The sequence below is a fragment of the Nycticebus coucang genome, chromosome 4 (genome assembly GCF_027406575.1).
Source record: "Nycticebus coucang isolate mNycCou1 chromosome 4, mNycCou1.pri, whole genome shotgun sequence".
Taxonomy (NCBI): domain Eukaryota; kingdom Metazoa; phylum Chordata; class Mammalia; order Primates; family Lorisidae; genus Nycticebus; species Nycticebus coucang.
This window is the reverse complement of record NC_069783.1, coordinates 72,212,519-72,233,720: the sequence shown is the minus strand read 5'-3', so window position 1 is coordinate 72,233,720 and position 21,202 is coordinate 72,212,519. Positions and strand designations below refer to the sequence as shown.

General features: G+C 36.6%; 1 protein-coding gene across 1 annotated transcript in view; it reads right to left on the bottom strand.

Annotated features, from left to right (window-relative positions):
- ALMS1 (ALMS1 centrosome and basal body associated protein) overlaps positions 1-21,202 on the bottom strand; it is a 204,946-nt gene that overhangs the window by 96,082 nt on the left and 87,662 nt on the right. The window contains exons 12-13 of the mRNA XM_053588296.1: positions 9,383-9,633; positions 5,911-6,036 (exon numbers count right to left, since the gene is read on the bottom strand). Coding sequence (XP_053444271.1) covers positions 5,911-6,036; positions 9,383-9,633 — 377 coding nt within the window. The remainder of the gene's footprint in view (positions 1-5,910; positions 6,037-9,382; positions 9,634-21,202) is intronic.

Here is a 21,202-nt window from a genome sequence, read left to right as displayed (position 1 = left end):
GAATACTGATTGTGGATCCAGGGATGAAAAGACCCAGGGTCTGAGATTCCCCAGTTGGAATAGGTGCAAAAACACTGCCTATGAAGGGAGGGAAATAAGCCACACCTCATGGATAACCTGGGCATGGTGAGGAGAGTACTACTGGGGGTGTACCGCGTTTGCAAGTCTAGAAATGGCCATCCTGCAGCACATCCACATCAAAGCTTGGGAGCAGAGGCAATTATGTCTCAGCATTGTGTGGCTGAAGGAGAGAAGATCCTCATCTCCACATCCCTTCCCAGGCTCCAGTGCTGCTTCTGCTTTGGAGTGAGCACATGTCTTACCCTACAGACTCCACCCTGTACCTGTGTCTCCAGTGTCTCCAAATCACAAGCCAGGGGCTCTCAGGTAAATGAGAGTGTGCATTCTATCTTCCTCTGTCCTAAAAGGCATTCACAGTACTTCCCAGTCCTCTTGGGGCAGCCATCCAAAGGGTCAGAACTCTGAGAATACTGCTGCTCTCCTGTGTCTCCCTATTTCTGTACAAGCAGATGCTGGGAAATATTCATATGGGATCCAGTGACAAGTAGACTGAGGAGCTGTGACTTTCCAGGCAGGACAGAGACACTCAGCATGTGCACAAGCAACCATCTGAGCTTGACTGTTTTGGGACCCACAACCCAGTGCTGTAATCTCACTTCATTAATGACACTAGTGCCTGTATTCCTAAGGGTACAAGAGTTCTCTGACAGATTAGGAGCTGGTAAACTGCCACAGGTGTGAGGGGAGGAGCAGTAAACATTTCACCTACTCTTTCTACTGGACTCTGAATCCTTCAGGGGTTGTTTTCTGTCAAAACCTTGTTCTTTCTTATTTTGTAACTACTTCCCATGGGATCTCCAATAAGGGTAAATTCTGGCACCTTTCCCTAGTGTGGAGTGTTGATTGAGAGGTGGCAAGAACCCTGTAGCCTGAGCGGTGAGCGCAAGAAACAGCCCCGTGAGCGCAAGGAACAGCCCCCATGTGCTTCTCCTCCCTTCCTAAAACAACAATAGTTCTTTCTCCTTGCTCCCTCTGCCAGAAGTCAGATAGCTCTGTATACTTCCTTATCTTTTGCCTAAAAGCATATAGCCTTTCTCCCTAAAGTTAATTTTTCCCCATGTACTATTACTTACCCTCAACCTGCCAAGATAAAAATACTCCCACTCTCTTTCTTTGCTGATTTGCAACACTGTTAATGTAAGTAGCCTTGTTTAGGTACTATATAAATAAAGCTGTTCACAGGGTTAGGTGCTGGCTGCAGTCATCAGCTGCACCAGATCTCCAGATCCCATCTCTTTACCTTTTGTGCAATTTACGTCTCTTGTGTAATTCAGTTTTTCAGTTCCCTGCCATTCCCCCTCTGGTTCATTTACTCTTCATACTGGTTTGCAAAACCTCAGTATTCTACCTGGGCTATGCTTCCCACCTTCAACTTTTATCTTCTTTTTGGGACAATGTGGTGACTGATGTCACTAGCCATCTTGCTCCTTACTCTCAGATACATAATTCTTGGTTGATAGTTTATTTTCTTTTCCCAACATTCTGAATATGTCATTTCTTTTGTCTTTCTTTGCTTACAGTCTCTTAATTTTTCCCCGTGAATGTAACATAATGCCTTTTTCCCATACAATAGGAAAAAATTTTAATTAAATTTTTTTGTTGTTGAAAACTGGGCATTTAAATAATGTGACAACTCTGGAAATCAGATTCTATTCCCATCCCAGGGTTTGCTAATTGTCCATTATAAAGGAATTCTTATAAGAATGTTAATGGGCCTAATTAGTAAATATGTAACATCTCTTTCTTTTGGAGGTTATTTCCTTTGCCATGTTTTTTGTTGTTGTTAGTTGTCTGTTTAAGGATCTTATGAATTCCATTATTTACTCAGTCTCAAATAAGGAACAATCTCTTTGCCCAAATATTTCCTAACAATGGAGTATGACTTGTTCTTGGCCCCAAACTCAAAATAGATCCTTTCCTATCTGTGGATGTACAATATACTGACATGCAATATGTTGATAAACAAAAGAATTAGAACAATCCTTAGGCTTTCACTTAGTCTGCTGGTCAGAGAAAGGACTGTTTTCTATTTCCAACTTCCTCATAGTCAGCACCGATGGAGAATAGAAAAACTATAACTTGAAGTGTATACAGCTAATAGATCTCTTTTTGTCTTACTCATCCATTCAGTACTTTACCAACAAGGCCAATATTTCTCCAGATACATTGCACCACCCGACTAATTTTCTCATCAGCCACCACTATGCAATCGTTCTCGAAGTTAATGTTTCCAACAAGATGTCAGAGTTAGGGATATAATGGATGGTAGGACACTGGAAACCTCAAAAAGTACTTAGACACCTGTCCATATTTCTGTCTACATATTTCTATCTTCTGAACTACAAGTAAGTAGGATCAAAAGTTGTCCTACCAGCATAGGTGGCACATTTCTAAAACTGATTGAAGCTATCTATGACAAACCCACAGCTAATATTTTACTGAATGGAGTAAAACTGAAAGCTTTTCTTCTTGGAACTGGAACCAGACAAGGTTGTCCTCTGTCACCTTTACTATTCAACATAGTGCTGGAAGTTCTAGCCAATACAATTAGGCAAGACAAGGAAATAAAGGGAATCCAAATGGGAGCAGAGGAGGTCAAACTCTCCCTCTTTGCTGACGACATGATCTTATACTTAGAGAACCCCAAAGACTCAACCATAAGACTCCTAGAAGTCATCAAAAAATACAGTCATGTTTCAGGATATAAAATCAATGTCCACAAGTCAGTAGCCTTTGTGTACACCAATAACAGTCAAGATGAGAAGCTAATTAAGGACACAACTCCCTTCACCATAGTTTCAAAGAAAATGAAATACCTAGGAATATACCTAACGAAGGAGTTGTGAAGGACCTCTATAAAGAAAAGTATGAAATCCTCAGAAAGGAAATAGAGGATATTAACAAATGGAAGAACATACCATGCTCATGGATGGGAAGAATCAACATTATTACAATGTCTATACTTCCCAAAGCAATCTACCTATTCAATGCCATTCCTATCAAAATACCAACATCATACTTTCAAGATTTGGAGAATATGATTCTGTGTTTTGAATGGAACCGGAAAAAACCCCGTATAGCTAAGGCAGTTCTTAGTAATAAAAATAAAGCTGGGGGCATCAGCATACCAGATTTTAGTCTGTACTACAAAGCCATAGTGCTCAAGACAGCATGGTACTGGCACAAAAATAGAGACATAGACACTTGGAATCGAATTGAAAACCAAGAAATGAAACTAACATCTTACAACCACCTAATCTTTGATAAACCAAACAAGAACATACCTTGGGGGAAAGACTCCCTATTCAATAAATGGTGTTGGGAGAACTGGATGTCTACATGTAAAAGACTGGAACTGGACCCACACCTTTCCCCACTCACAAAAATTGATTCAAGATGGATAAAGGACTTAAATTTAAGGCATGAAACAATAAAAATCCTCAAAGAAAGCATAGGAAAAACACTAGAAGATATTGGCCTGGGGAAAGACTTTATGAAGAAGATTGCCATGGCAATTGCAACAACAAAAATAAACAAATGGGACTTAATTAAACTGAAAAGCTTCTGTACAGCTAAGGAGACAATAACCAAAGCAAAGAGACAACCTACACAATGGGAAAGGATATTTGCATATTTTCAATCAGACAAAAGCTTGATAACTAGGATCTATAGAGAACGCAAATTAATCCACATGAAAAAAGCCAACAATCCCATATATCAATGAGCAAGAGACATGAATAGAACCTTCTCTAAAGATGACAGACGAATGGCTAACAAACATATGAAAAAATGTTCATCATCTCTATATATTAGAGAAATGCAAATCAAAACAACCCTGAGATATCATCTATTCCCAGTGAGAATGGCCCACATCACTAAATCTCAAAACTGCAGATGCTGGTGTGGATGTGGAGAGAAGGGAACACTTTTACACTGCTGGTGGGACTGCAAACTAGTACAACCTTTCTGGAAGGAAGTATGGAGAAACCTCAAAGCACTCAAGCTAGACCTCCTATTTGATCTGGCAATCCCATTACTGGGCATCTACCCAGAAGGTAAAAAATTCTTTTATCATAAGGACACTTGTACTAGACTGTTTATTGCAGCTCAATTTACAATCACCAAAATGTGAAAACAGCCTAAATGCCCACCAACCCAGGAATGGATTAACAAGCTGTGGTATATGTATACCATGGAATACTATTTAGCTATTTAAAAAAATGGAGACTTTATATCCTTCGTATTAACCTGGATGGAAGTGGAAGACATTATTCTTAGTAAAGCATCACAAGAATGGAGAAGCATGAATCCTATGTATTTAATTTTGATATGAGGACAATTAATGACAATTAAGGTTATGGGCGGGGGAGGGAAAGCAGAAAGAGGGATGGAGGGAGGTGGGTAGGGCCTTGATGTGTGTCACACTTTATGGGGGCAAGACATGATTGCAAGAGGGACCTTACCTAACAACTGCAATCAGTGTAACCTGGCTTATTGTACCCTCAATGAATCCCCAACAATAAAAAAATAAAATAAAATAAAATAAAATTTCTAACACCTTAAAAAAAAAGTTGTCCTACCTAGAATCTCACTTGTTTTCTTTCTGTAGCCATTAAGTTTGTTTGTAAAAGTATAGCCTTGTAGGGAACGGGAATTTTATTTCTGCTTATAGATTTAACAACTAATCCAAACATTAGGTAAGCATTTTTGTGGTTCTTTTTTTTTTTTCCCAGTGCTATCATAGTCATATAGCACTATGCTTGTATCAGATGCTTTAACGCAGTCACCATTAGAAATTAGTTTTCATATAAAAGTGACCAGAAAATCAGCTTAATACCAGGGATAACTTGACTTTTTTTTGAAATTCCTATACATGTGAAGATGCTTATGAACAATTATGAAGAAAATAATTTGTCTAAAGTGAACCAAGTCATCTCCTGTGGATCATTCAAAATACTATCCCCTCAATCAAAACCCCACACCATATCACAAGAAATACATATTTATTTAGCTCTTCCATGGAGCACTATTCATTTCCTAACTTTGCAGATCCACTGTAGTGAACAACAGAGATGCTACAGGATATTTTAAAATTTTAGGGCAAAAACAGTGACATCTGACTATTCAAGCACAAGGTATTTCTAAGTGTCAAGAACATAAACTACTAGCTCAAAGAAGTTCAAAATGTTGACATCAGATTGTACTATGTTCTTTCAATGCTAATAAGTCTACGTAAAGCTAGATTTTGGGGGCAATTGCTATTATAAAAAGCAGGGAATTAAGAGTGGCTGTGTCCAATCTCGGCTCAAGGTCTGGGAAGTTGTACATTGCCCAATAGTTGCACATACCTTATTAATAAATAATTGTGGTTACTTATAAACAAAATAAAATAATGTTTGCAAAAACCAAAACCAAAAAGAAATAAGTTTTATTAAGTTGTTAGATCAAAACAGTAAGTACTAATGTCCTTATACCTTAGTTTGCTGTTGGAAAAAATAATTATGTTATATATAATATATAATAAACATAATACAATAGAATAATCACTGAAACACTGAGGCTACTATGAACCAAGAAAGCTTGGAAATCTTTTCCACTGATGCAAAATTGTTCATGTAATTTTCATCATCAGATATTTATTAAATGTTTATATGATATGTATATGATCAAAGAACTCACCTACGTGAACCAGAAATCAAGGCATAAAATGCTCCATATTTCACTGAAAAATTAAAGAACGCTGAACTTTCATTTGTCATACAGAATCAATAAGACAACACACAAATAATATTTCAAAAATATTTTTAAAAAAGCGTTTCTGCATAATACCTGAATGTGAGCTTTCCACAGTGGTGTCTGATTTGGAATCCAGAGATGCAGGAATCTGTCCTAATTGTGGAACATAGTACATCTTTGTACTACCAGAAGGCTTATATGGCAATAATGAAGGCTGACCTAAGAAGGTAAAAATCAGAATGATGAATAAAAAAACCTGTATTATTTACTGAGCTAATATTGAGTGACTCCTATGTGCCAGACAGTGTTCAAGATTCCCGGAATATATAAGTGAACTAAGTAGAAATGTATCTCTGCCTTGAAAAAGAGTAATTCTGGAGGAGGGAAATATGCGGTAAATAATTTACATGTTAAATGAGTAAATTAGCTAGTATTTCAAAAAATTATAAGTGACCTGAGAAAAAATAAGAAATGCTAAGGAAGGTTAGAAATATAATGGAAATTAGGGTTTAAGTGCAGGGAAAATATAGTTTAAATAGGATGCCTGAAGTAGGTTTCACTGAGAAGATGTATTTTTAGCAATCTATTCCATATACAGATGCCTCTAACTAAAAAAAAACATTTTCTTATATATTAAACCCAAACCTCATCATTGTTAACCTCTACTACTGGTCTTATTCTCCTCCCAGTCATAAAAAATAAGTCTTAATTCTCTTTAAATAACATAGCTTCAAAAACAACATTTCCATTGCAAGAGCATAAATTCTCAATATTAAGTAAATATATAATAGTAAAAAACAGAAGGTCCTACCAAAGATAACTATTATTAACATTTTAATGTATATCCTATCCTACCCAGCTTTTGCCTGTTTCTTATTTGTCTACAAATTTACATGAACATAGCATATCTAATTCTAAACTAAGCTTTTCTATTTTAAATTTATAATAAAAATAATTGTTTTCTTATTCTTCACATTTTTATCATAAAGTTGTAAATTTAGGATGATTTCAATTAAATTGCAAAGAATTCTGTTAATAAAGATTCTCCTGCCACTACCCATCTCAGGTAAATTTTCTAATTTGGGAGTGAGAATTTATACCATTTATGAAGTTAAAAAATACCAACTACTGGATTTTTTTCTAATATGTCTGTGCCAATTTACTCTTTCTCCAACAACACATACACAGTAAGAAATTATTCTTTGCTAATAGGGGCAAACAGAATCTTGTTTAAATGTGTCCTTATATGACTATTGCAGAGGTAGTTTTCTACCTTTTTCCTACATACTTGTTTCTCTTTCAATGTATGGTAGAAATGTCCCCTCGTACCTACCCTTGCCCTTTCTTATACACGTTGTATTTTCCAATCTCTCTTACAGCCACGTAAGGACATATGAATAAGTTTGGCCTCTAGGCCAAACATGAGAATGCGTGCAACTCCTAGGCTTTCCATGAAAGCCCCCACCTCCTAGTACTACATGCCATGATGACTACAGCAGTTACTCAGGATCCAGAGGCTGAAGTCACACTGTAGGATGCCAGAAAACCAGACACAGAGCACAGCTACCTAGTCTAGCCCATCTACCTATAGTTTAGAGTTTCTGTGATAAAATAGCTTATTCTGTACCCTAAGAAACACTCAGTGAGCAATCAATCAGTTAATTTTAAATCCAATGGAGCTGCCACTTACTGCCTAGGTAATCATGACTTTTTTTTTTTTTGGCCTGTTTCTTCACCTACAAAATGGGCTTGATAAATACCTACCTCTTAGGGTTACTATGACAATTTGATGAATTAAAAAACATAAAGTGCATCAAAGAGTAATTTTAATAGGTTTAGAAATAAGTACTAAGTTCTTCCAAAGCCCTTCCTGAATAAGTAACAAATTTATCTTAATAACATATCAGGTAATCCCTATTTTTCTCCATTGTGAAAAAAAAGAATTACTCTTTTCTCTCCCTACAATGTTGTTTTTCTTTGTTGCTCTTCCTGATGAACTTTAAGATCAATTTAGGAAGTTCAAAATAACAATTCCATTAAAATTATGGGCAGAATTATGTTACAGTATATGTTTAGTTGGGAATAAATGACATCTTTACAATATTTAGCCTTCCTATCCAGAAATATGTCCTTCTCTTAACTATTCTTTTCTGTCAACTGTTCTTTTCTATCTCTACACACAGGATTAGTTTTTTTGCATATAGGTCATTTAAAATTATTGTTTAGGTTATTTCTTAATATGTTATGTGGTTGTATTGCTCATGTAAATAATATTTTGCAGATAACTACCATTTCTTCTGGCTAAATGCCTCCAGCTGTTTCAATTTATCCTTACTTTTGTAGACCATAGTTTTCTCTAACATTCTGTCATAACTTCTAGATAGATTACTAGTCCATGTTATAAAAATCAAATCTACTAGATAGATTCTGATAATCCTGGAGTAGAATGAGGTCTCTTTCATTGGACATAATAATAATCTTTATTTAGAACTCTGTCAACATCCTAGAAAGCTCCATCATTCTGATTACTCATTTTGGCAATGAATTCCATAGTTAGATCCCTGCTTCCAACAAGGAACTCACTTCACAGTGAAGGGAATAAGACAAAGGCTGATGCCTAAAGCTATTTACTGTTTTTTTATCACATGCCTTATCACCAACGACCATGCTAAAACCTAAAAAATAAGTGAGTGAGCTATTTACTGATAACTATTTTGGAACAAGCTGGAGGACACCACTTTCTGGGGTTAGAATGCTATCTAACAAGGACAAAATAAGTTCTGAAACATATATAATACTTGCCTATATCAAGTATCAAAAAGAATACATGCATTCAGGAACAAAAGTAGAATTGTTTGCTTTCAATCTCTGTGACTATGAGTTTTACTAGACAGAAGATCTTAGAAATGAGAAAGGAATACTTCTACCAGGGACAGGAGCCATTTTACATTTTTTATATCACTAAAGCAAAACATGAAGTAGCAGAGTGTGGACTAAATCTGTGAATAACCTGACCTATCTTTAAAAAAGGAAGTCATCAGGAGTACGACTTAACACCAAGGGGACTGCTTTACTAGGCCTTATGATAGAAATTATCAAAAAATGACCTAAATCCTATATATATGGGTTAATTAAGTCTCAGACAACTTAAGAATATCTGTATCACTCTATCATGTAAAAATAAGAAAAGGGGGGAAGCTTTAGAGATCATATGTGTAGTACACATAACAGTACTCTAATTCAAAATGCCAATAATTTATCTGCCCACCTAAAAGCAAATCTCAATGATTTTTAAGCTGTTATGAACTAGTTGGATTCTTATTGCAAATATGAGACAAAAATAAGTCACAAGCAGCATGAGTTCTACCTGTTACCACCACTAGAAATTAAGATAAAATATAATAAATCATTTTCTCTTGATAGCTATATAAATAAATGATATAATCATGTGGATCCTAATTCCTAAATTAAAATTTTCTGACTAGAAAGGCACAATCACTAATTTCTAAGGTAATTACACTTAAGAGTCAGTATAGGGACCTAAAATGCAATCACATTCTCTTACCATCTGTGCCACGAGAAAAAGTAGTCTGTTGAACCAAAGACAGTGGGGCAAACTTGACAGAAGCTTTGTTTCGCTTCTGGGACCTGGGCTCTGGAATTTCACGTCCACTGTCTTCAGCATTAATAAAAATCTCAGACGAAAACATGGTCTTCTCTGGACTTTCTGTTGTTATCTGAGTGACTGCATCAGATGACAATTTTCCAGGGAAGGCAGAAAATGAGGTCTTAATCTTCTTTGATTTCTCTGATGATCTGAACAAAAAAGAACAAACACAGCAAGTCATATCCTTGACTTACCAAAACCTGAAATCTCTTTCCAAAATTGGTTTCAAGGAATATTTAAGTAGCTATAAGAATATTTTATAGACATATCAATTCAAATGTTGTCATGGTATTTGAACCCTTAATTTATTATAATGTGATCATGTATGTGTTTCCTTTTTTAATTTTAAGACCTACTTTAAATTTTAATTTAGAATGCTATCATATAATTTAGCTGAGAAACAGTAATTTTCAGTTGAATTGAAAATACATTCACCTTTTTTGAAATTTCTGGATCTCCACTATAAATTAGGGAACTCTGCTAAATTCATATAAGAGTCTTCTCTCAATGAGTTTACATCTCAATGGGGGAACCAGAAGTTTTCAAGGTTGTAGTTACACATCAAGATTATAGAGGATTCATATTAAAGAGATTGGAACAAACTCTTTACTGGGAGAAGAGACAAATTTTGCTTATGAAGAATTCCAAATAACATATGTAGACACATCCCACCAAAAGAGGTAAAACTTTATCTCCCCCTCTCCCTTTGACTATGGGCTAGACTGAGTGACTATCTGTTAAATAACAGAGTTTAAAAAGGAAGGAACAGTAACTTCACAGTAGAGACACCTGACAAACAGTGCCTTATACAACATCGTCAGTAATGACATATGGGTATCTCATATTCCCTGCTATATGAGAGAAGCATTTCATCTCTACGGTATTTGTTCCCAAAACCCAAACTCCAGTCAAACCCAAACCGAGGGACTTTCTACAACATACCTTATCAATACTCATTAAAACCACCATATTTACGAAAAACAAGGAATGATGACCTGTCACAAACCACAAGAGGCTAAGAAGACATGACAACTGCCTCAGTCTATTTGAGATGCTATAATGAAATACCATAGACTGAGTGGCTAATAAACAACAAAGTTTATTTGTCACAGTTCTGGAATCTGGGAAGTCTAAGACCAAGGCAACGGCAGATTTAGTGTCTGGTGAAGGTAGATGATGCCTTCTTATTGTGGTCCTCACATACCAGAAGAGACTAGCCACTCTCTGGTACCTCTTTTACAATGGCACTAATCTCAGAGCCCTCATGACCTATCACCACCTTCCAAAGGTACTACCTTCAAATACTATCACACTGAAAATTAAATTCAGCATATGAATTTTAGCACGACAATTACTCAAATCATACCACTCTACCCCTGACCCCTCAAAATTCATGTCCTTTTCACAGACAAAATACATTCATCCCATCAAAATAGCCCAGCATCAACTTTAAAGTCTAAGTTCAAAGTCTCATCTAAATACAAGGTCTGATTCATCCTGAGGCAAATTTCTCTCAAGCTGTAAGTCTAAGACATCAAAAAAGTTGTCCTTCCAAAAATACAATGGAGGGACAGACATACAATAGACATTTCCATTCTAAAAGAGAGAAATAGGAAGGCAGAAATGGGTAATATATCCTGAGCAAGTCTAAAACCTTAAAGTCAAGAATAATCTTCCCTGACTCAAGGTTCTGTTATCTAGGCCCACTACGGTGGGGGTTCTATCTTCTGGACACACTTGGGTGGTGGCCACCACGGCTTTGGGTGGCCCTGCCCCTACTGAAGGTCTCTGTGATTGAGTCATACACCTGCAGCTCTCCTGGGCTGAATAACACCCAGGTGGCTCTAATGGTCTGGTGTCTTAGGATAACCCTGTTCCTATGGTTCTGCTAGCCATTGCTCTTGAAGGATGATTCTTTTGCATGGCCTTGCCTGGGCTCTGCAGCTGTCTGGGGCATCTAGGCCCTCACATAGCTTTCCTGGGTACAGCACACATAATACTGGGAGCCACCAGAGCCACACATAGGGGAGCCAAGGAGTGTGGTGACAGAGTGCAAGGAGCACAGCATAGAGGCAGCACTAGGCAGAGGTCCATTGGTGCCTGTGGCCCTTTCTTTGAAATCATTCTGTCCCCCAGGTCCCTGCATTCTGGTCCTATGATAGAAGTGGCAGCCCCATGAACTCCAAACTCTCCTCATCAAATGGTTGCTTAGCCACATAATTAGTGTTCTCTCCTAAACATATGTTCTCAATTTTTATGATATGGACAGGCTGAGAATTTTCCAAGCCTTTAAGTTCTACTTCCTTTTTTGAATGAAATTCCATCTTCAAATAATTTCTCTCTTCCCATATTTTACTATCAGTATTTAAGAGAAGCCAAGTCATACCCCTCAACACTTCGCTTGGAAATTTATTCAGCTAAATAAACTATCTCATCACTTTCAAGTTCTACCTTCTACAGAGTACCAAGACATGAACACAATTCAGCCAAGTTTGTTAACACTTTATTACAAGGAATGCCTTCCTCCACTTCCAATAACATGTTCTTCCTTTCTGAGTCCTCACCAAAATGGCCTTTCCCATCCATACTTCTACCAACATTATATTCACAATCACTCATGTAATCTCTAGGAAGAGTAAAGTTTCTCTATAGTTTTCCTTTTCTCCTGAGCCATCACCAGATTCATCCTTAACAGTTTGTTCATAGCAATGTAGGCTTTTTCTAACATGCACCTCAAAATTCTTCTGGCCTCTAACCATTTCTAAGTTCTAAAGACACTTTGCCTTTTTTACTTATTTGTTACAGCACCACATCCACTACTTGGTACCAATTTTTGTATTAGTCCTAAGGGCTGCTATGACAAAATGCCATAGACTTGGTGGCTGATAAACAACAGAAATTTACTTCTCATAGTTGCGGGGTTGTCTTTTTCCTTTTTAGCTTCACATTGGAAGAATACTAGTTGTCTTGGGCCACACATTAAATATACAAACACTAAGGAAAGTTGATGAGCAAAAGAAAAGATCCATGCATACTTTTTGCAATGTCTGACGCCACAGATCAACAAAACAGTCCTCAAATAATCTGCATTCAGCCTACATGCTGGACACCCCTGGCAGAGATTTAAGATTTAAGATTCAGTTTAAGATTATGACTCTGGCAGATCTGGGGTCTGCTGAGACCCTACCTTATAACCTATAAATGGCACCTTCTTGAAATGTCCTCAAGATGAAAGGGACAAGAGCTCTCTGGGTCTAATCATAAGGGTCCTAGTCTCATTCAAGAGGGCTATGCACTTATGACCTAAACACCTCCCAATGGCCCCATCTCCAAATACCATCACATTAGGGATTAGGTTCAACATACAAATTTGGGAGGGAGGGGATACAAACATTCAGATCACAGCAATGATTAACTAAATGTAAGGGTCTTGGAACAGTAAAAGGCCATTGGTGGAAAAAGTATTGAAATCCAAGTAAAGTCTAGAGGTCAATGAATATAATAGTAACCTACGAATACTGGTGTCTTCACTTTGACAAATATACTATAGAAATGTAAGAGAAAAGGAGAAATTAAGAAAGGGGTATAAGGATTTCTACTCTGTTTTACCTTTTCTATAAACCCAAAATTATTCAAAAAGAAAAAAATTTTATTTTGAAAAGAGAATAATGTATTATATGAGAGTACTATCTAGAATATGTCACAAAAAAGAACTTTTGAGTCTCTACCTTATGTCTACCATTCACTAATTAAAAAGACAATTATGAGAAAAGAAAAAAGAGACCAATCTCCCTTATGAACACAAATGTAATATTCCTAAACAAAATACTAGAAAATCAAATGCACCATCTGTATGTACACACTGTATGGTTGCTAGGGAGAGAAAGTTCCTACCAAGTTGTTTACCCTAGGAATGAAAGGTAAGTTAACATTTAAAAACGTGATTCAAATCGAATTTGAGAAATAAACTCATGACAATATCAATATAGACAGAAAAGCATTTGATAATTAATCATTAACTAGCATTTGATAGTTAACTAATTATCTAAATTAATTATGCATGAAAGAAACTTACATCAAAGGTAAACTACAAAAAAACACTAGAGCAAGCACTGTATTTAATAGTAAAATGTTGAGAATGTTCCCTGTGAGATTAGAAACAAAATAAGATACCAACTCTTACTAGTTTTATTCACCATTGTATGAGGCTGAGGCAAGAGAATCGCCTAAGCCCAGGAGTTGGAGGTTGCTGTGAGCTGTGATTTCACATCACACTACAGCGATAAAGTGAGACTGTCTCTATTAAAAAATAAATAAATAAATAACCACGTTCATGCATGGAAAAGCTCAATGTTATTCAAATATTAGTCATTACCAAAATGATCTATGGATTCAATGGAATCCCAAACAAAATCCCAGTAGGCTTTTTTGGACAAATTGATACTAATTCTAAAATTTATATAAAAATGGAAAGGACTTAAAACAGCAAAATTAGGGCAGCACCTGGGGCTCAAAGGAGTAAGGCGCCGGCCCCATATGCCAAGGTGGTGGGTTCAAACCCAGCCCCGGCCAAAAACTGCAAAAAAAAAAAAAAACAACAGCAAAAATAATTCTGGGGAGAAAAAAGAAACCAAAGCTGGGGAACATAACCGGATGTCAAGAATTACTATGAAGCTATAGTAACCAAGCCACTGTGGTACCATTACAAATATAAAAGGAACAGAGAGTAGAAATTCTAAAAACAAATCTACACAGAAAATCAGCTGATTATGACAAAGGTGCCAACTAAATTCAATAAGGAAACAATCATTTTTCAAAAATGGTGCTAAACTATTCACATGAAAGAAAATGATCCTCAACTGTGTAACTAACAGCATACACAAAAATTCTGAAAAAAATCCCAGACTGAAACACAAAGACAAAATGATAACATTTCTAGATGAAAACACAGGAATAAACTCAGGTAATATTTTCTTAGGAAACAGAAAAGTACTAACCATTAAAAAAATTATCAAACTAGATTTCATCAGAATTAATAAATCTTTTGGTTCTTCCAACAGCACCTTTAAGTAAATGAAAATCAAACCACAGATTTTAAGAAAATATATGTAATAAGTTTGGCGCCCATGGCTCAGTGGTTAGGGCGCCGGCCACATGCACCAGAGCTGGTGGGTTCAAACCCAGCCTGGGCCTGCTGAACAACAATGATAACTACAGCAACAACAACAACAAATAGCCGGGCTCTGTGGCAGGTGCCTATAGTTCCATCTACTGGGGAGGCTGAATCACTTAAGCCCAAGAGTTTGAGGTTGCTGTGAGCTGTGACACCCTAGCACTCTACCGAGGGCAACAACTTGTAACTCCGTCTCAAAAAAAATTATTTAAAAAAATATTCATAATAGACAACTTTTATCTTCAATAAATAAAATATTCTTACTAGTGATGAGACAATTCAATGAATAAAAGCAAATAACAGATACTTCATAAATAAAAACGTACAAATGGCCAAGAAGCACAAATAGTCATCAGAGAAACACAAATTAAAGCTGCAATACCATACTGTTTCATACACACAGTTAGAATAACTAAAATTTTAAAAACTGGAAATACCAACTGTTAACAAGGATGCAGATTAAACAAAACTTACATGCTATTGAGGGGAATGAAAATTGACCCATTTCAGGATGTCATATATATATGTCATATATATACATATATATATATATTTTTTTTTTTTTTGGTAGAGACAGAGTTTCACTTTATCACCCATGGTAGAGTGCCATGGCGTCACACAGCTCACAGCAACCTCCAACTCCTGGGCTTAAGCTCCTTGCTGCAGGCTCCCGAGTAGCTGCGACTATAGGCACTCGCCACAACGCCTGGCTATTTTATTGTTGCGGTTTGGCTGGTGCCAGGTTTGAACCCGCCATCCTCAGTAAATGGGGCTGGTACCCTGCCCACTGAGCAATAGGTACCACACCCCGGATGTCATATTTTATCCTGTCTCTCCTACTAAATGCAGCTATCAGAAGATTCTGAAAAATAATAGGAGACAGTAGCTTCGGGAAAATCATTAAAATGATGATATTTTACCATCATTTTTGTTTCCCCTGGCACCCTGTCCTGAAGTCAATACAGCCTGAAACATGAAAGTGGGTATTAGCACAGACAGAAAGACCTCCAGGAGAAGCTCTCTAATTCTAGGCTTGAGGAGTGGTCTCCTTCTACCTCTAAACAGTATGGAAACCCCTTTTTTTCGTTTCTCTGTTTTACTGAGCCACAATGTTCCAGCAATCCCATGGTAGCACTAGTACAACAGTCATAGGAGCTGGCAGGAGGCTAAAGTTCTGAAGGAGGGAAACCTTCTTCTTCTACCAAAAGAGGTAAACCTGCTTCTTCTACCAAAAAAGGTGTGGTCTCAAGACTGTGGGGCAAAACCCTGTTGATCTTTTCTCCCTCTATCCTGTGCCACTGACCCTAACACAAAGTAGTCACAGGAAGTACACAGAAGAGAAGGGTAAAAATAAAACCCCTGCTTTCTGTCTTAAAGACCAGAAAAGGGGCCCTCTAGAGAAAAATCTTAAGAGAGAAACATAATTTCTTAACATTGTTTATACCCTAAGATCTGCTCTGGATTTGACCCAGAAGCACTATAGGACAGAACTGCACTACAGGACAGATCATCATGCAAGTCTGAGACTGGCCACTGGATATATACACATAGGACAGATCTAAATAACACAGAAAAGCTTCAAAAACTGAGCCAACATGAGAACCAAGATCCACAGAAGTCTGGCCGGAATTTTGAACCTGAACCCCACTGGGTCAATTATTGCTAAAACAAAAAGATATGTCATTTGTTTTGACAAGAACTTTTAAAAGACTTGTCATTTCATATATATGTGTATATATTGCTATATAATATGTGTATAATCCACAATTATTCAGAATATGAAGAACGAGAAAAATCTAAAATCACAATAGAAAAGACAATCAAAAGATACTAATGCTGGGATGTATTCTCTAACAAAACCCCTCTAAATTCACTATCATAATGCTCCAAGCAGTAAGTGAACACCCTTGAAACAAATGGAAAGGCATAATTTCAGCAAAGAAATATGTAAATGTAAAGAGTAACTTAGAAATTTTATAACTAAAAAGTAAAATAACTGAAATAAAATCCTGACCACAGGAGTTCAACAGAAGAATGGAAATGACAGAGCAAAGGCTTCATTAACTCTAAGATTAATAGAAATATTTCAATCTGCAACAGAGGAAAAAATCAACAGTCCTCAGAAACAAGGAAAGGAGTGAGGATGTGGTGCAGAAAAGATATTTGAAGAAATAAATTCAAATACAATGCAAACTCACCAAATGCAACAAAAGATACACAGGTACATCCCTTTCCATCGTGCCTAGCTTTACTGAGTTTCACAAATAACTTCTTTTTACAAATTACAAAGATTTGTGGCAACTCTGTAGGCAAATTTATTTACTGGCACCAATTTTTCCAACAATCTGTGCTTATGCCTATTTCACACCTGTGTCACATTTTGGTAATTCCTGCAATGTTTCAAACTTTCTCATCATCATTATATCTGTAAAGGTGATCTGTAATCAGTCATCTTGATGTTACTATTGTATTTGCTTCCAGGCATCGTAAACTACACCCTTCTAAGACAATGAAATTGGTAAATGTGTGTGTTCTGACCCGCAGCACCCCCTTCTATGTTCCTCTTTTCAGGCCTCTCTATTTATTCCCTGAGACACAGCAATACTAATATTAAATCAATTAATAACCCCACAATGGTCTCTAAATGTTCCAGTGAATGGAACATCCCACTTAAAAAATCAAATTTTAGAAGAAAATGTAGGAAAAATTCTTGCAGACATTTGCCTAGGCAAAGAATTTATGACCAACACCCCAAAGGCAATCACAACAACAAAAACAAATAAATGGACTTGATTAAATTTAAAAGCTTCTGCACAGCAAAGAAAATAATCAACAGAGTACACGGACAACTGATAGCATGGAAGAAAATATTCTCCAATTATACATCTGATAAAGGGCCAATATCCAAAATCTATAAGGAACTGAAATCAGTAAGAAAAGAGCAACCCTATATAAAAAGTGGGCAAAATACATGAACAGAAGCTTTTCAAAAGATAGAAAAATGACCAAGAAACATATGAAGAAATGTTCAACATCAATAATCATCAGGGAAATGCACATTAAAATCACAATGAGATATCACCTTACCTCTGTCAAAGTAACTATTAAAAAGTCAAAAACCAGTAATGATGGCTATCTACAGATGCAGAAAGAAAGAACACTACACACTGTTGATAGAACTGCAAATCTGTATGACCTCTGTGTCAAACAGAAAATAGACTTACCATTCAACCCAGCAATTCCACTACTGGGTATGTATCCAAAGGAAAAGAAGTCATTTTTATCAAAAAGACACCTACACTGGAATGTTTATTGCACACAATTCATAACTGCAAAGATGCAGAATTGACCTAAGTACTCATCAATTTAGATTATCATCAATCAGAAACGACAAAGACGAAATAAAAACAGACTCCTCAGAAATCAAAAAAATCCTTAATGAATATTACAAGAAACTGTATTCTCAGAAATATGAAAATCTGAAGGAAATTGACCAATACTTGGAAGCACGTCACCTTCCAAGACTTAGCCAGAATCAAGTGGAAATACTGAACAGGACCATATCAAGTTCAGAAATAGCATCAATCATACAAAACCTCTCTAAAAAGAAAAGCCCGGGACCAGATGGTTTTACGTCAGAATTCTACCAAACTTTTGAAGAGGAATTAGTACCTATATTACTCAACCTGTTCCAAAAGGTAGAAAAAGAAGGAAGACTACCTAACACGTTCTATGAAGCAAACATCACCCTGATCCCCAAACCAGGAAAAGACCCAACAAGAAAAGAAAATTATAGACCGATATCACTAATGAATATAGATGCAAAAATATTCAACAAGATCCTAACAAACAGAATCCAGCAACACATCAAACAAATTTTACATCATGACCAAGTCGGTTTTATCCCAGGGTCTCAAGGCAGGTTCAATATACGTAAATCTATAAATGTAATCCAGCACATAAACAAATTAAAAAACAAAGACCATATGATTCTCTCAATCGATGCAGAAAAAGCTTTTGATAATATCCAGCATCGCTTCATGATCAGAACACTTAAGAAAATCGGTATAGAAGGGACATTTCTTAAACTGATAGAGACCATCTACAGCAAACCCACAGCCAATATCATATTGAATGGAGTTAAATTGGAATCATTTCCACTCAGATCAGGAACCAGACAAGGCTGCCCATTGTCTCACTGCTCTTTAACATTGTAATGCAAGTTTTAGCCATCGCAATTAGGAAAGAAAAGGCGATCGAGGGTATCCATATAGGGTCAGAAGAGATCAAACTTTCGCTCTTCGCAGATGATATGATAGTGTATCTAGAAAACACTAGGGACTCTACTACAAAACTCAGAAGTGATCAAGGAATACAGCAGCGTCTCAGGTTACAAAATCAACATTCATAAATCGGTAGCCTTTATATATATCAACAATAGTCAAGTTGAAAAAACAGTTAAGGACTCTGTCCCATTCACAGTTGTGCCAAAGAAGATGAAATATTTGGGAATTTATCTAACAAAGGACGTGAAAGATCTCTATAAAGAGAACTATTAAACTCTAAGAAAAGAAATAGCTGAAAATATCAACAAATGGAAAAACATACCATGCTCATGGCTGGGAAGAATCAACACTGTTAAAACGTCCATACTACCCGAAGCAATATATAATTTCAGTGCAATCCCTATTAAAGCTCCACTGTCATACTTTAAAGATCTTGAAAAAATAATACTTCGTTTTATATGGAATCAGAAAAAACCTCGAATAGCCAAGACATTACTCAGCAATAAAAACAAAGCAGGAGGAATTACACTACCAGACCTCAGACTATACTACAAATCGACAGTGATCAAAACAGCATGGTATTGGCACAAAAACAGACAAGTAGATGTCTGGAACAGAATACAGAACCAAGAGATGAATCCAGCTACTTACCGTTATTTAATCTTTGACAAGCCAATTAAAAACATTCACTGGGGAAAAGATTCCCTATTTAACAAATGGTGCTGGGTGAACTGGCTGGCAACCTGTAGAAGACTGAAACTGGACCCACACCTTTCACCATTAACTAAGATACACTCTCACTGGATCAAAGATTTAAACTTAAGACATGAAACTATAAAAATACTAGAGGAGAGTGCAGGGAAAACCCTTGAAGAAATCGGTCTGGGCGAGTATTTTATGAGGAGGATCCCCCGTGCAATTGAAGCAGCTTCAAAAATACACTACTGGAACTTGATCAAACTAAAAAGCTTCTGCACAGCCAAGAACACAGTAAGTAAAGCAAGCAAACAGCCCTCAGAATGGGAGAAGATATTTGCAGGTTATGTCTCCGACAAAGGTTTAATAACCAGAATCCACAGAGAACTCAAACACATTAGCAAGAATAGAACAAGGAATCCCATCGCAGGCTGGGCAAGGGATTTGAAGAGAAACTTCTCTGAAGAAGACAGGCGCGCAGCCTTCAGACATATGAAAAAATGCTCATCATCTTTAATCATCAGAGAAATGCAAATCAAAACTACTTTGAGATACTATCTAACTCCAGTGAGACTAGCCTATATCACAAAATCCCAAGACCAGAAATGTTGGCACGGATGTGGAGAAAAGGGAACACTTTTGCACTGCTGGTGGGAATGCAGTTAATGCAAATTAATACATTCTTTTTGGAAAGAGATATGGAGAACACTTAGAGATCTAAAAATAGATCTGCCATTCAATCCTGTAATCCCTCTACTGGGCATATACCCAGAAGACCAAAAATCACATCATAATAAAGATATTTGTACCAGAATGTTTATTGCAGCCCTATTCATAATTGCTAAGTCATGGAAGAAGCCCAAGTGCCCATCAATCCACGAATGGATTAATAAATTGTGGTATATGTACACCATGGAATATTATGCAGCCTTAAAGAAAGATGGAGACTTTATCTCTTTCATGTTTACATGGATGGAGCTGGAACATATTCTTCTTAGTAAAGTATCTCAAGAATGGAAGAAAAAGTACCCAATGTACTCAGCCCTACTATGAAACTAATTTAGGGTTTTCACATGAAAGCTATAACCCAGTTACAACCTAAGAATAGGGGGAAGGGGGAAAAGGAGGTGTCGGGGGAGGTGGGTAGAGGGAAGGGGATTGGTGGGATTACACCAGCGGTGCATCTTACAAGGGTATATGTGAAACTTGGTAAACGGTCTGTGAAGCTAGTGAATGATGCCCCATGATTATAACAATGTACACAGCTATGATTTAATAAAAAAAAAAAAATTTAGGAGATTAACCAAATGTGGTGTATGTATATACCATAGAGGACTACTGAACCATAAAAATAAATGAATTAATATCTTTTGCAGCAATTTAGACAGAACTAGAGACCACTATCCTAAGTGAAGTATCTCAAAAATGGAAAAGCAAACACCACATGTACTCTACAATTTAAAATTAATTAAATTAATGGGCATATGTGGGCACAGAGAGAAGTAAAAGTCACTGCAAGGAAAAGAGGGGGAAAAGGAAGGTATAAAAACCTACCCAACACAC